This window comes from Cygnus atratus, chromosome Z (assembly GCF_013377495.2).
Source record: "Cygnus atratus isolate AKBS03 ecotype Queensland, Australia chromosome Z, CAtr_DNAZoo_HiC_assembly, whole genome shotgun sequence".
NCBI lineage: Eukaryota > Metazoa > Chordata > Aves > Anseriformes > Anatidae > Cygnus > Cygnus atratus.
Window position 1 is genome coordinate 78281108 of NC_066396.1, and position 13753 is coordinate 78294860.

The following is a 13753-nucleotide window of genomic DNA, read 5'->3' on the forward strand; positions in this document are numbered from 1 at the left end:
TCTGCCCTTGGATTTAGGTATCATAATTCAAAGCACTTCTTCATAATTTTAACGCACAGGTAGAGAGAGACCTAGAAGATGTATTTATATACAAATTTATTTTCAATTTCTTTCAATCCCTTCCACTTTTGTCTATCATTAACCAAAAGAAAACCACAAAAACAATTCTAACAGAAAAAGAGATCATTACTATTTGCAATACTACCATCCATTAATTTCGTGGTAAATTCAGTTACCTTACCATGTCTTTAATATGCATAGCAAATTAGATGCCATTGTGTCCAATAAGTTGGAAGTGAAGTAATTTTCTGAAGGTAGTAAAACTATTCAATGGTATTAGCTTGTTCACAAAACAAAGGCCAAAGATTTCAGAAAATCAGATCTGATGTTAATCCTCAAAATTGCATGCTAATAAAAAGTCTTCTATCCACAAATACATAGAAGTTACCACGTGAAACTTACTGTGCTGGCAGTGAATCCCATTAAACCCCTCTGGACATTTACAAACATATCCTATGAATGTGTCGCCTCGGTATGCTTCACTAATTTCACACATCCCACCATTATGACATGGATTAGGAAGGCAGGGTCCTAAGAGACGGGAAAAAAAAAAAAAAGTATATATGCATATATAATAAAAAACTCACAATTTTATGCTCATTAAAGAAATAAAATCCCTTATGTAGACCTTCATATTCCACTAACCCACTAAAATATACCCTTCACTTAGTTCAGATAACTTGCCAGCACAGATTTTTATGAACAAGAAAAAATATGAAGCATGTCGCTACTCATTAATCACAACATTATTTTTTAATGTAACAGAAGACAGGAGACAGAGAAGGTAAATCTTTCTCTGCTATTAAAGATAACAGGGATTCTAACTTTTATACGACTGTGGCAATATGTATTAATCAAATGTGCCTATCATGTACGGAGTGACATGTACAATATCCCTGAGTAATCACTGCATGTCAAGTTAGTAGTATGAGATCTTTGCTATGGCTTTTTGTGACTATATGAATATGTAACTATCTGGGTCAGTCGTAAGGCTACTAAACCACCTACTCTTTCCATTGAGAGCCTTTTTAGCAAATCCACTTTAAACTGCTTTGTTCCTCTGAGTAAATTTATATTTTTTTCCAACTAACTGTGTGATAGGTTACATAACATCTCATCAGTGAGATCTGATTTGTTATGTTTGCAATGACTATATGTGCCTTTAGGTCTACAAATTATTTTGTTAACAGCATGTGTTAAATGTGTTCCATCTTATTATCTTACTAATGTTACCTGTAACATACCTCCTACCAGAAAAAAAAAAAAAACACACTTTAGCATTTTGATGATTTTGTTTTCCAATCTCACTTTAAAGAACTTGCAGTCATTGGTTGGAAAGCTTCATATACAAGTTTATATGTGAAAAGATTCGTGAACTCAGTATAAAGTATATTGTTTGTGACCTTTGCTATGTACCCAGAAAGGTGTTAATCTTCATTTATTGAAATGCAATGTCATAATTATTTATCCACCTAAAATAAACAATAATAATAATAAATAAACAGAAAAGAACTTTTTCCACAGAATAATTTACTGACAGTCAGCACGGGGAATTGAATTATATAAACTTAAAAAAGCCATAAGTTTAATGTTTGTCAGGCTCTGACTATTAGTTTATGTTTTCAATAACAAGCCCAAGATTTGACAGACATTCACAGCAACAGCATTCACTCAGCATGTCACATCAGTGAAAACTACAGTCTCTGAGAAAATATTAATTTGCAGAAGATAAAAATTAACAAAATGACAAGTATGTCAGTACACATTCCACAATTATAATTGCCTGTGTAGTTACAGCAATCTGAGAAACTATCCATGTACATATTTCTGTTATAACTTATGTCTTTAGCTTAACCCAGGACACAGTCCTGCAGAAGTTACGCTTATACGCATGATTAAACATGGGATATGTCTCACTGAACCCAATCAATTAAACACATGAATCTATATAAGTCTAACTTAAGTGCACTTAGTAGTAACAAAAGGCAAAAATCATGAAGACAAAAAGGAGGAGAGACTCCTCCTTGCCTTGTTTGTCTTTTCCCATTCATATTCTCCATTACACTTTAAATGTAGTGGTATACTACTTATTTATTCCACATGACGTATATCAGTTCATTGAGAGGTCAAAGAAGATTCATGGTTTTCTATTCTTACAAAGTCCATTCATGTTATTTCTCCTCTGTAATAGAGGAAAAAAAAAAAGTTTTACTTTTTGTCTCCCGGTGAATATGGACTACGTGTTTTTTCAAGCCTCAATCACAGTGCTGTAATTTGGGGAGTACCTGCAGGTAGCCCCATATTTTAATTACTTCTATCCATGTGGATCTTTAATCTTCCAAGAACAATAAATATTTTAACAATTATTATCTCATTTTGCTTGCTGCCATCTCCATATGGCTTGTTAAGCACATGTTCAGCATTCAGCATACCTTTTTTTTTTTTTAATTTTTTTTTTTTTAGGTTTTGTTTTTTCTCAGATCAGTCCAAAGGTTTAAAAGATCATTTGAGCATAGCAATAAATATACTGCTGCAGGTCAGTATTTCTAACTGATCTTAGTCTTCTATGATGCTTTAAGACTGACCTCCCCAACCCCCGCCCAAAGCAACATGCATATTTTTTTGAGTAATTATGGTTGCCACTTGTTTATAGAAATATAATAGTAATATTTGTAATCTAAATGTTGAGGGCTTTTTTTGTTGGTCATAGAAACTGGTAGTTCAAAATTATTTTGAGAGCAATGAAACATACTAATTAAATGCATTGAAAGCAGTAAACAATAATCATCTAATTTTCACTAGTTAACATTCATTTCCTAAAAAGGATATGGGTTAGACTTATCTGCATTCTAAAAGAATGAATGATTGCAACTTAACAAAGCCTGCAACATCATACCTCTTCTCTCCTAATTCTCCACAGGACCATAGTCTGATATTCCAGATCCTCAGGGCATTACGGCATTTAAACTATATGAGCCTTCAAGCATACTTTTTTTTTTTTTTTTTTTTTTTAACCTGAGTCTACAGAATCCCAGATGGAAAATTATAAAGGTTTGAGTGTTTTGGACAATCTGGGTCCTAGTCCAGCAATAATTCCATCTTAAAAACTAAAAATGGTACATACGTATCTAGGCACTGCTGCCACATGATGAGAAATCACATCTAACTTCCTTGGGCTTTTAAATAACAATATATTGAATGCTTGATAATTAATTCCCTGACAATCTGATTAATATTCTCAGTTACTGAGATCTATACTGGTGAGTTTGAAAGCATCCTTTTTTGCACCCTTGTCAACTGATTTTTTAAAAGAACAGTGGGCTTCAGGGATTTTTTTTTTATTATTATTTTTTTTAATCAATAGCACTGTAATACTTCTGCAGGTAATCTTTAAGTAGCTTCCAACACAAGGAGAACAGCATTTGACCAATATTAATGAGCAGTGGAATTCAATGGTATGCTTTCCAGGCATTTTTATCCTTGCTCATATAAAGTAATGTCAACAAGATTAATTGTGCACTAAAAGTAATAGATCTATTCACTTTGCTGCTCTTTTGAGTCCTTTGTGCAATTCCAGTGGTATTAGCCAAAATAATAATTACAAGTATACTCCAAAATACATCATTCTGTTATTCAATTGAAATCCCATGCTGTTTTTGAAAAAATATTGGAAGTTAACTTAAGGCATAGCATGTGTTAAATTTTTAGATGCTCTGACTAAATCTGAGAATTAATAGATGAGGAATCAAACAAATGTATCCTCAGTAGAGTTGCAAAGGGGCTGAAGGCAGAACTATGTCATCTGTTTTCTTCTTTGACAAGTACAGTCAATTAAAACTTCATAAAACAGTCCTGTGTAATGCAATACTGTAGCAATAATTACATATTTGAAAGAGACCATTAGTTTGTCTAGAGCAAGAGAAGATAGGAAAGCAAGGAAAGTATCATTTCATCAAAATGTAATTTTTGACAGCGATAATAAATACAAAGAGTGAATAAGCCTATGTATGAAAATTGTTGCCTCATTCTGTCTTTTAGGGTACTCAAATTCTTTTGAAATAATTCAAAGAACTATTCAAATATCTTTCTACAATTTTTGCCTGACAGTTTGGAGGAAACATATTTTTTAAAATATCCAGTCATCCAGTCTTATTTTCAGCTGCCTTTTTTTTTTTTTTCTTGCACAGCCACCCAGTTTTGAGAAGAAATAAAACAAAACAAAACAAAACCCAAACAAACAAAACCCTGGAGACATTAACATTTGTAAAGTGCATTTAAATTTATGTATATGAACATAATTACCTAAATTTCTGATTGTTCTCATTTCAGTTACTTGGTAAGTGAACTAATTTTAGTACAGACTGGCTGTATCTACATGAGCAAGCTACACAGTGCAATGGAAAAGGACCTGAAGAACAAGACAGCTGATGTTAAGGAACCATTATCCATACAGTGTCTATCCTGAGAAGCAGGAGGCAAACTCACTTTGGGCTAACTCTAGTCTCTGCAAAAGCTTTTTGTCTGCTTAGGTTTGTACATACGAGATACAACATTAATTACTGTCCCTTCTAAGTGTCCAAGAAGCATTAGTGCTTAAGTGGAAAAAAAGAGATTGTGATTCCCGTGCACTCGTGATGAAGCCGTACAGCCCTCTCACTCTTCACCCAGATGAAGACAGCAAGGGCCATATGTGAGTTCATTTGCATCCCCAGTGCAAACTTCATCAGGAAAAAGCACAGAGCTTGTCTGAAAGGGCAGGCTGTACATATGTTCAAGGTCACAACACACAAACACAAGATCTCACTGAATGCATTGAAGTGCACTATCAAGAAGTCTACAAATGCTTTGCCAGATCTTTTTCTGATAAATGTCTACCTAGGACTTACAAATGTGACAACAGCTAACTTCGAAGCACAATGGCTAACAGTGGTGTTGTATAGCATGAGCTTCACAAAATATAAGAAACCAGAAAATAGTTGAAGTACCATCGGTAACGGGAAGAAACAAAAAAAACAAAAACCCTAATGACTCTTTCCCATACTGCTCCTCAATTCAATGATACTCAGCTGTAAAATAAACCATTTCTCGCACTTCCAACAAATATCACAAGTCTTTCTTACCAAATACAAAATCTCCTGCTGCGGTGGGAAAGATGTTCAAAAGTATCAGGCAGTTGTAAGTGATGTACTTAAACAAGAACTCTACATTAGTCAGGTCTTCCTCAAAGTCTGATTGCCTGTACTCAAAAGCATGCTTGCTGCTGTGCTAAAACAGGAAGACAATCAAATATCACCCATCATTTCTTGCTAAGACAAGATTAGATGACGAATATGAAAACCAGAATAAAACGAATAATAAAGAAATATATACTCAGTGGAGTCACACATGTCAAATTATCGCATTTACAAATGTTAACTCTTCTGATGATACCTATCAATTCATCTCCTCTTCTCATAGAAGTAATACAATTTCAATTAAAAATACTAAATTTTATATTGAACATGATATGCATCATGATGAAGACACTTAGCTGCAAAGCTAATTGCTTCATTTATTTTGTGGCATATTACTGAAGAAGGAAGCACTAGCAGATAATGTTACTCTGATGATATGGTAAGCTCCAAAAACCATCAAAACAAATACAGAACCACAGACTTTGAATCACAGAATATCCTGAGCTGGAAGGACCCACAAAGATCACTGGGTCTAGCCCCTGGCTCCCCACAGGACCCAAAATTGAACCCTATGTCTGAGAGCATTGCCTAAACGCCTCTTGAACGCAGGCTCAGTGTCGTTATCACTTCCCTGGGGAACTTCTTCCAGTGCCTGACCACCCTGCCAGTGAAGAAACTTTTCTTGACTCCCAGCCAGACCCTCCCCTGTCCTAGCTCCATGCCGTTCCCTTGAGTTTTGTCACTGTCCCCAGAGAGCAGAGCTCAGCACCAGCCCCTCTACTTCCCTTGTGAGGGAGCTGCAGGCTGCCATGAGGCCTCCCCTCAGCCTGATCTGCTCTGGGTTGAACAAACCCAGGGACCTCAGCTGCTCCTCATACACCTTGCACTCCAGACCCTTCACCACTTTGAAGCCCTCCTTTGGACACTCTCTAAGAGTTTTATGTCCTTCTGATATTGCACACAGGACTCGAGGTGATGCTGAAAGAGCACAGAGCAGAGCACAGCAATCCCTGCCCCCGACCAGCTAGCAATGACATGCAGGAGGCACCCCAGGATGCGGTTGCCCCTCCTGGCTGCCAGGGCCCATGGTTGACCCACGTTCAACTTGCCATTGACCAAAACCCCCAGATCCCTTTCTGCGGGGCTTTTCTCAAGCCTCTCTTCCCCCAGACTGTCCGTACAGCCAGGGTTGCCCCATGCCAGGTGTGGAATCTGGCACTCGCTCTTGCTAAACCTCATATTGTTGGGGATTGCCTAGCTTACTACTTTGTCAAGATCTCTCTGCAAGGCCTCCCTACCCTCAATGGAGGCAGCCGCTCTTCCCAATTTAGTATCATCCACAAACTTATTTAGTGTACCTTCAAGTTGGCATCCCAGTCATTTATAACAACGTTAAAGAGATCTGGCCCTAAAATGGAACTATGAGGATCCCTGCTAGTGACTGGCCACCAGCCTGATGCAGACCCATTTACAATTATCCTTGGAGCTTGATCCATCAGCCACTTGTTCACCCATCATATTATGCATTTCTATACCTGTGTGCTGGACATTTTGTCCAGAAGAATACTGTGAGAGACAGTATCAAAGCTTTGCTGAAATCAAAAAAAAATTATATCAGCTGTCTTTCCTTGGCCAACTAGATGGGTGACCTCTTCATAAAAGGCAATCAGGTTTGTTAAGCAGCACCTTCCACTCTTGAACTCATGTTGGCTGACCAATGACTGTCTTGTCCTTCAGGTGTTTTTCAAGAACTCCTAGAATAATCGAATAATAATCTAGAATAATTCTGTGACAATTTTCTCTATATTTTTAGCCAGCAGACAACTGAGTCTGACAGGCCTGCAATTGCCAGGATCTTCTTTCTTGCCCCTCTTGAAAATTGGAACAATGTTTGCCAGCTTTCAGTCAACTGGGACCTCTCCAGATTCCCAAGACCATTGAAAAATAATTGAGCCATATCTCATGATGATATCAGCTGGCTCTCTGAGTACCCTGGGATGAATCCCATCAGGCCCCATAGACTTACATGCATCCTGGGGTCCCAGAGCCCATCATCAATGTTGAATACAGAAGTGAGAACCCATCAAATGTCTCTGTTTTGTCCATGTCCCTATTTGTGAGGTTACCGTCTTCATCAAGTTAACAATGTTACCTCTGTTCTCTTTTAACAATGTTACCTCCTTTGCTGTTAACATAATTAAAAAAAAAAAAAGCTTTTTTTTTTTCTTCTTTTTTGTCCCCCACAGTACTGGCCAGCTTCAACTCAAATTGAGCTTTGGCTGCACAAATTTTCTCCCTACAATGAAGAATACCATCTCTGTAGTCCCCCCATGTTGTCTGACCTCTCTTTCAGTGGACATACACTTTTTTTTTTTCTGTCTAAGCTTGAAGTTATCACCAAACAAATAAAAGGTATCAAACGATACCTTTGAATTTCATTGTAAAAGATAAATACTCTCTAGCTGCTTGTTCATACAACTGATGTCTTAAGTCCCTCTTGGCTCTACTGGAATGTCAATCACATCTTTTTTCCCCCCTCTGGTAAACTGAAATCTTCATCAGCAATCTCTCATAGTTTTAACATCAGTAGTTTGAAGTCTTCTTTTTTTTACCTTTTGTTTTCACAATGAAAAAAAATGCCTCCTCTGCCAATGTAAAGTCTTAAAAATAAACTGTTCACTTACAAAGAGCTCTTATATTTTGAAACAAATATATGTAAAAGAAAGCAGTGGCATATACGGCTTCTTTCACCTTTATGGGAGAGTTAATCTCCTTGCTGCTGGAGCTCAAGTAGGGAACAAGCTTCCCATGATGAAAAAGTTATGGATTATCACACTGAGTTGAACTCAGTGTCCAGGTAATCCAATATCCTATCCCTGCTGCTCATCAGTTCCTGCAACTTGAGAAGAAAGTTGAAGAATCCTGAAATGGGAATAAAAACAAAAAATCTGTACTAGATATCATAAATATTTGAGATGAGTTTAATCTCTGAATCTCTACATTGCAAATTCTCTTCTAATATACATTTTCTCTATACATTTTAAAAGACCACATATACACGCACAAATGAGAGACCACCTCTTTTTCAGAAATATATTGACTTTTTTCTTTCCTCATCATCCTTTTCAGAACTCAATTAAATGGATTTTTGAAAGGTGTGCCCCTTGAAATGTGAGCTCATAGATTTCAAAGTTTGGCAGATACAAATCCAAAATATAAAACAACCCTATTTGAAAAAGACTGTCTTCCACAGAGACACACAAATGAGCATTCAATAACAGCAGGAATGCCTTTACAGGCTCTGACAGAGAACTGCACAAAAAGGGCAGGAATAAAACAAATGCTTTTCAGGGTCTCTGATCTTCCTCACTTTTACTACATCACCTATTAATTTAGTATGATTGTGCAAGGCTTACCTGACACAGAGGCTGGTTTTGAACGCCCCCAGCTGTGTGTCTGTGTGGGAGTTGTGATACATTAGACCAAAACAATTTTAACAACTTGACAGAAATGATCCTGCACCTGCTGAGTTCTGGGGATAGCTAAATCATAGCAAAATACATACTCATGACTTAATCTACAGGCTCAAGCACAGAAGTATGACATGTCCACTCCAGCAACTGCAGTGTAGAAATTTAGGTCTCATTAGTACATGTAATTCAAGCCCGTGGACCACCTTTATGGCTAAAACTAATCTGCTGTTCAAGTACATTGTAGATTATGCCTTCACTTAGAAGGAACTACCACTTCCCAAGAACACTCTTGACATAGCTGGATCCAAAGAACAACATATTTGCTCCCTACTTGAAACTACAACCACATCTCAACTGCTTGCTTTGCAGTACACGGTTTTGAGGACTTTCAAGGAAAGCGTTCCCAGGTTCCACTGACCTTCTTTTAGTAGAGGCTGTAATCACAGAAATTTCTTCTTCTAGTCAACACTCTCGTACTGCAACTTAAATATGATGCATCTTCAGTAATGAAAGAATATATTTTATTGCCTTTTTTTTTTTTTCCCTTAAAAGCTAGTCTGGGCTTAAAATTTACATAAACATCTACACAACGTAGGGCTCAGTTTTCATTGTACTGGCTCACTGTGATGTGTCTGCAAAAAAAATAGGCATCTCTCAGTTTAACTGAAACCAAAGAAGTCAACTTTAATGTAGTTTGAACTACTTCATTCTTCAAGTCTTCCAAATTGTACCCAGAAATCCTTGCTTGTTCAGCATACTTGAATATTTGTAAAACAAATAAAAAAATACAACAGCTACTAAGATCAATAAATTTCAGACAATTTACTTTTGGATTTACTACTGTTGAGCCTATTTTGCTGTCAGGAGACAGATTAATTTTATAACAAAAAATATTTATTATAGCTACAGCTTGCTATTTATTTATTTTAAACTGAAAAGAACAGACATGGTAGGACATCATTCACAGCCTATGTGGAATATCGGTAATAATAGCTGATATTTATATGTTATTCCAGTTAATCCATGAAACTACTAAAATAATTAGCAGTTACCTACATCTTGTATCTCATGAATATTCTCAAAATATCAGTTTTTTTTCTTTTTTTTTTTAATCTGTTTAGCCTGGCTCATAAGTGTATTAGTACTGTATTAGATCCTATTTAACAATTCATTATAAACTAATGGCACTGATCCAGACTTAATTGCACTGTGATTAAATATTTATCTTGTTTTTTAATGCAGCAAATGGAGTGTGCTGATTATAATGATCAAGGTGTCTCCATCTGGATGCAGCAAAAGCTAAGGTTCACCCCTTGAGTGCAAAATGCTTTAGGTCATTTCTGCACATTTCCCTCTAATTTGGTTCTGTGGATTTTGTGTTACAGAGAAATTTACATTGATCATCCAGCCATCTCTCAATGCTTTTTTATCTAAATAACTAGAATATTTTCTGACAAGATGCTATTTAAACCTGATAGCTATACAGTGTCTTGCCTTAATAAACAGTCTAAGCTTCTTACTTAACTTTTATTTACTTAACTTTTACTACAGTATAGACCCACATTTGAGGTATGCGCAGTATATTAGGCTAGGTAGCGGTTACTGCACATTGTGAGACCTGGAAATGCTTCAAAAGTGTTTAATGCACTACAAAACATTTTCCCCAAATCCTTTCTCATTATTTGTTTTCATACTCCTCAGCTTCCAAGTTTCAGAACTTTCTTTCCTCCATTTTCAATGCCTTTTTTTTTCCCCCAGCACTTTATAGCCTTTGTTACCTTCCTATGTGTTTCTGAATACAGCCCACAGTATTCTTCCTCACCCAGATATCTCATAAACCTACCATAGTAACTTGAAAAAAGACTTGTTCTGGGTCTCTACATGCCCTTTCATAGGAGTTTGTCTTCTCAAAGAATATCCGCTTTGTTTGCAGGACATCCAGATTCAGGTCCTCTCCATTCTCTCTAACTTTATACTTAGGAATCTGTGTCTTTGTTTTTGTCCTAGATGACACTGCTTCTGTCACTGACTTCTCTCACTCTTGCTAACATAAATGTGGGAACTTCGTTGCTACATTCCATTTTCTGTCAGTATGTTTAGCCAATTCATTTCTCATCTCTACAAAATTTAAAATACTGAACACTTTAAAAGAAGATGCTGGCTTTCCAATCTTTCTGATTCTTTACTTTTTTTCTTTTTTCTTTTTTTTTTTTTCTCCTGCAAAGGTTTGAAGAATTATTTATTTTATTTACTTTAAAATTTAATTTATTTTATTTACTTTAAAAAAAAAATCAGAGAAATATTACAGATTGTGAAGGACTTATTTATCAGGAGACCATCAAAGTTTAGTTCACTGATGTTATGCTGGGACACTGTCCACAAGAGTTAGGTCTAAGTAAGTTGTACAAGTGAACAAACATGAAAAAAACAGTGACATAAACAGCAAGAAAGTCCTCAAAGTACAGAGTACTTAAAGTGTTTGACAGTGTTAGTTTGAAAAGGTCCACCTGCCTGAACTGCTTGAATTTATGTTCTAATACTAACTGATGCTATCTCACCACAGACCACAGACTACAAGAGCAGGCAGTAGGGAGTGGAAACAAGTATCTGACAGATGTGTAAGTATATTTTGTCTTTTTAACCAGGCACCAAACAGTTCCAACAAATACCTGGTCTTAAAAAAATCCTGGAGTAAAACTTTTTTACTGTTTACTCTTTTTCTGCTTGTCAGTGAAACTTTGAGTGTTTTGGAGAAATCTGAATCACTAAAATCACCTGCTGGCCACTAAGTCTCAAAAGAACTTGAGTTTGGCTTGCTGGTCAGCAATCCAGAAGCTTTAGAGCAGAGATAGAGCCAAGGGCAGATGTTACTGGGTTTCACCCAAGCAAAAGAGCCTCCACACACGTTTCTTTATATCCAAACCATGTCACCCTGAGAATGGACACACCACCATAGCTTTACTAACACACCCATAAAAACTGTGTCCTGCCATCAGGATATCATGGAAATACACATGGACAAATGACTGATAGCAAAAGAAATCAAAGAAAATTTATCTAGTAAATAAGTTGAGGTCAAAGGCTATATTCATATTAGTAAGCAGAGCAGTCTGGGTAGCAAAATGCATGTTCCTGTTTTGTTTTAGCCACAACTAACCCAGCCCATCTTCACTGAGACCACGCCATAATGTGAATGAAAGCACAGTGAGTGTGGGTGATCAAAGGAGTTCAGTTCAGAAGTGAACTGCTGACAGCACTGATGTTTATGTCTACAGGGTCTCCATCAAAACAGACTCACCAAATCTGCTCTCTATTTAATTAAAACAAATCCATCTCTGTATTTAATACATTGGTCTGCTGCCTAAGTAAAAGATACACAGAAACTATAGAAAGAATATATAAAGAACTGTATATAAAGAAACTACATATAGTTTGGTACCTAACCTAATGCCAATTGCGATTTCTGTGTAACAAGGCTGGGCTATTTTTAGCATCACATTCCTTGTCCTCATATACGAAGATGTCAGTTTTCATTGTTTCACTTCACTTTAAACTGCCAGCAATCACAGCCTCGCATCCTTTTTAGAAGCGCCGTGTTCCACTAATAGTTGGAAAATTGAAAAAAAAAAAAAGTGAAAAGATAATGTGAACCTTAATTATAACAGCAAATAGATTAAAATCCAGTTAGTCTTCTTGCTGAGCATTCCACTGAGAACTAAATAAGGTAACAACCTAAACTTATTCTATTCGTATTTCTATGAGTCAGGTCCTAATTACTAATGTTGCTTTAATGACATGGAAAGAGCAGAAGAGAATCTCTGAGGGTGGTTATACTTAGGACACAAAATAATATTACAAAGTGATGAAAGAGAATTACTAAATGTGGAATAGACCAAAAAGACATAAAGTTGTCCACAGCAGAAATCAAGGGAAATAGACAAGACTTACACTCCATCTCTTTATTTCCCTTCGGATGTAGGACAGAGGAAATGTATTCTTTCCAGTTTGCATTTTTTCAGCTGTCATCAAACTTTCCCAATTTCATGTATCCTGCATCCTGTCCTAAATCCTTTTGAATTCCAAATCCCGTGCTCTGTCATTATTCACCATATCTTTCTTTCTTCTTAGCTAGGTCATCACTCTATTTTTTACTTGTACTTCATTCCCACTTTGTTTTGGTCTCTTGACAGCTGAGCAAACCACATAGTGCATAACCATCCCAATTTAAAATAGCAACTTGTGTTTGCTGTTACATGCCTTCAGTTTTTAAGATACGTAGTAGAATTAATGGATTTCTGCTTCCTTTGCACCTGCTATATCCACAGTACAAATATAAATGAATTGTTCTTGATTAATGTGATTCAGATGCAGTTGTATATAGATGAAAATATTGACCTAATTCAGTGGATTATAGTAATAATTTCTGCACAGCTATGCCAGAGATTTTCTGCTTTAACTTCAACTCTTGTTTTGTGTGTTATTACACACAACACAACACAACAACAGAGACTTGTGCAAGAACTAGGCATAAGCTGCAGTACTGCAGAGCTCATGAAGCCACATATATCTTTAGGGGATACACAATCTTACACAATCTTTTCTGGTGTCCACCTTCAGCTATGACATGGGACACACAGAGATTTCCTCTGGCTTCCAAGATCCCCAGATCCACACATGGGCATCATGATGGCCACATTCACCTGAGTGACTTCAAAAGATGAGGGCACAAAGTAGACAATGCCAACTTCCCCTTCCCTCAGGAGAGATGATCAATGAGCATGTCAATATTCCCTTTCCAATCTAATCGGTATCTGGATATGGTTCCTGAAATGGAATCCAAAATATTTTTCATCTGCTGAAAGGAGTTGATGGAAAGGCATGGTCACCACTCTTGAAAAATTGTGGATATTGCAATTAGGCTCTGAATGACATTGAGTGACACCAATATGCTATGCAATGAACACAAACACGCTGCATCACTGATTTACTGTGTACTTTCAGTGAGGATATCCCTAGCTACACGACCTTCCCAGTTTAAAGTATAAT

The 13753-nt window shown here is 36.6% G+C and overlaps 1 protein-coding gene across 2 annotated transcripts in view; it reads right to left on the bottom strand.

Moving 5' to 3' along the window:
- The window catches only part of EDIL3 (EGF like repeats and discoidin domains 3), a 269638-nt gene that overhangs the window by 127255 nt on the left and 128630 nt on the right, over positions 1-13753 (bottom strand). For both annotated transcript variants that reach the window (XM_035563213.2, XM_035563212.2), the window contains one exon: positions 463-591. In XM_035563213.2, coding sequence (XP_035419106.1) covers positions 463-591 — 129 coding nt within the window. The remainder of the gene's footprint in view (positions 1-462; positions 592-13753) is intronic.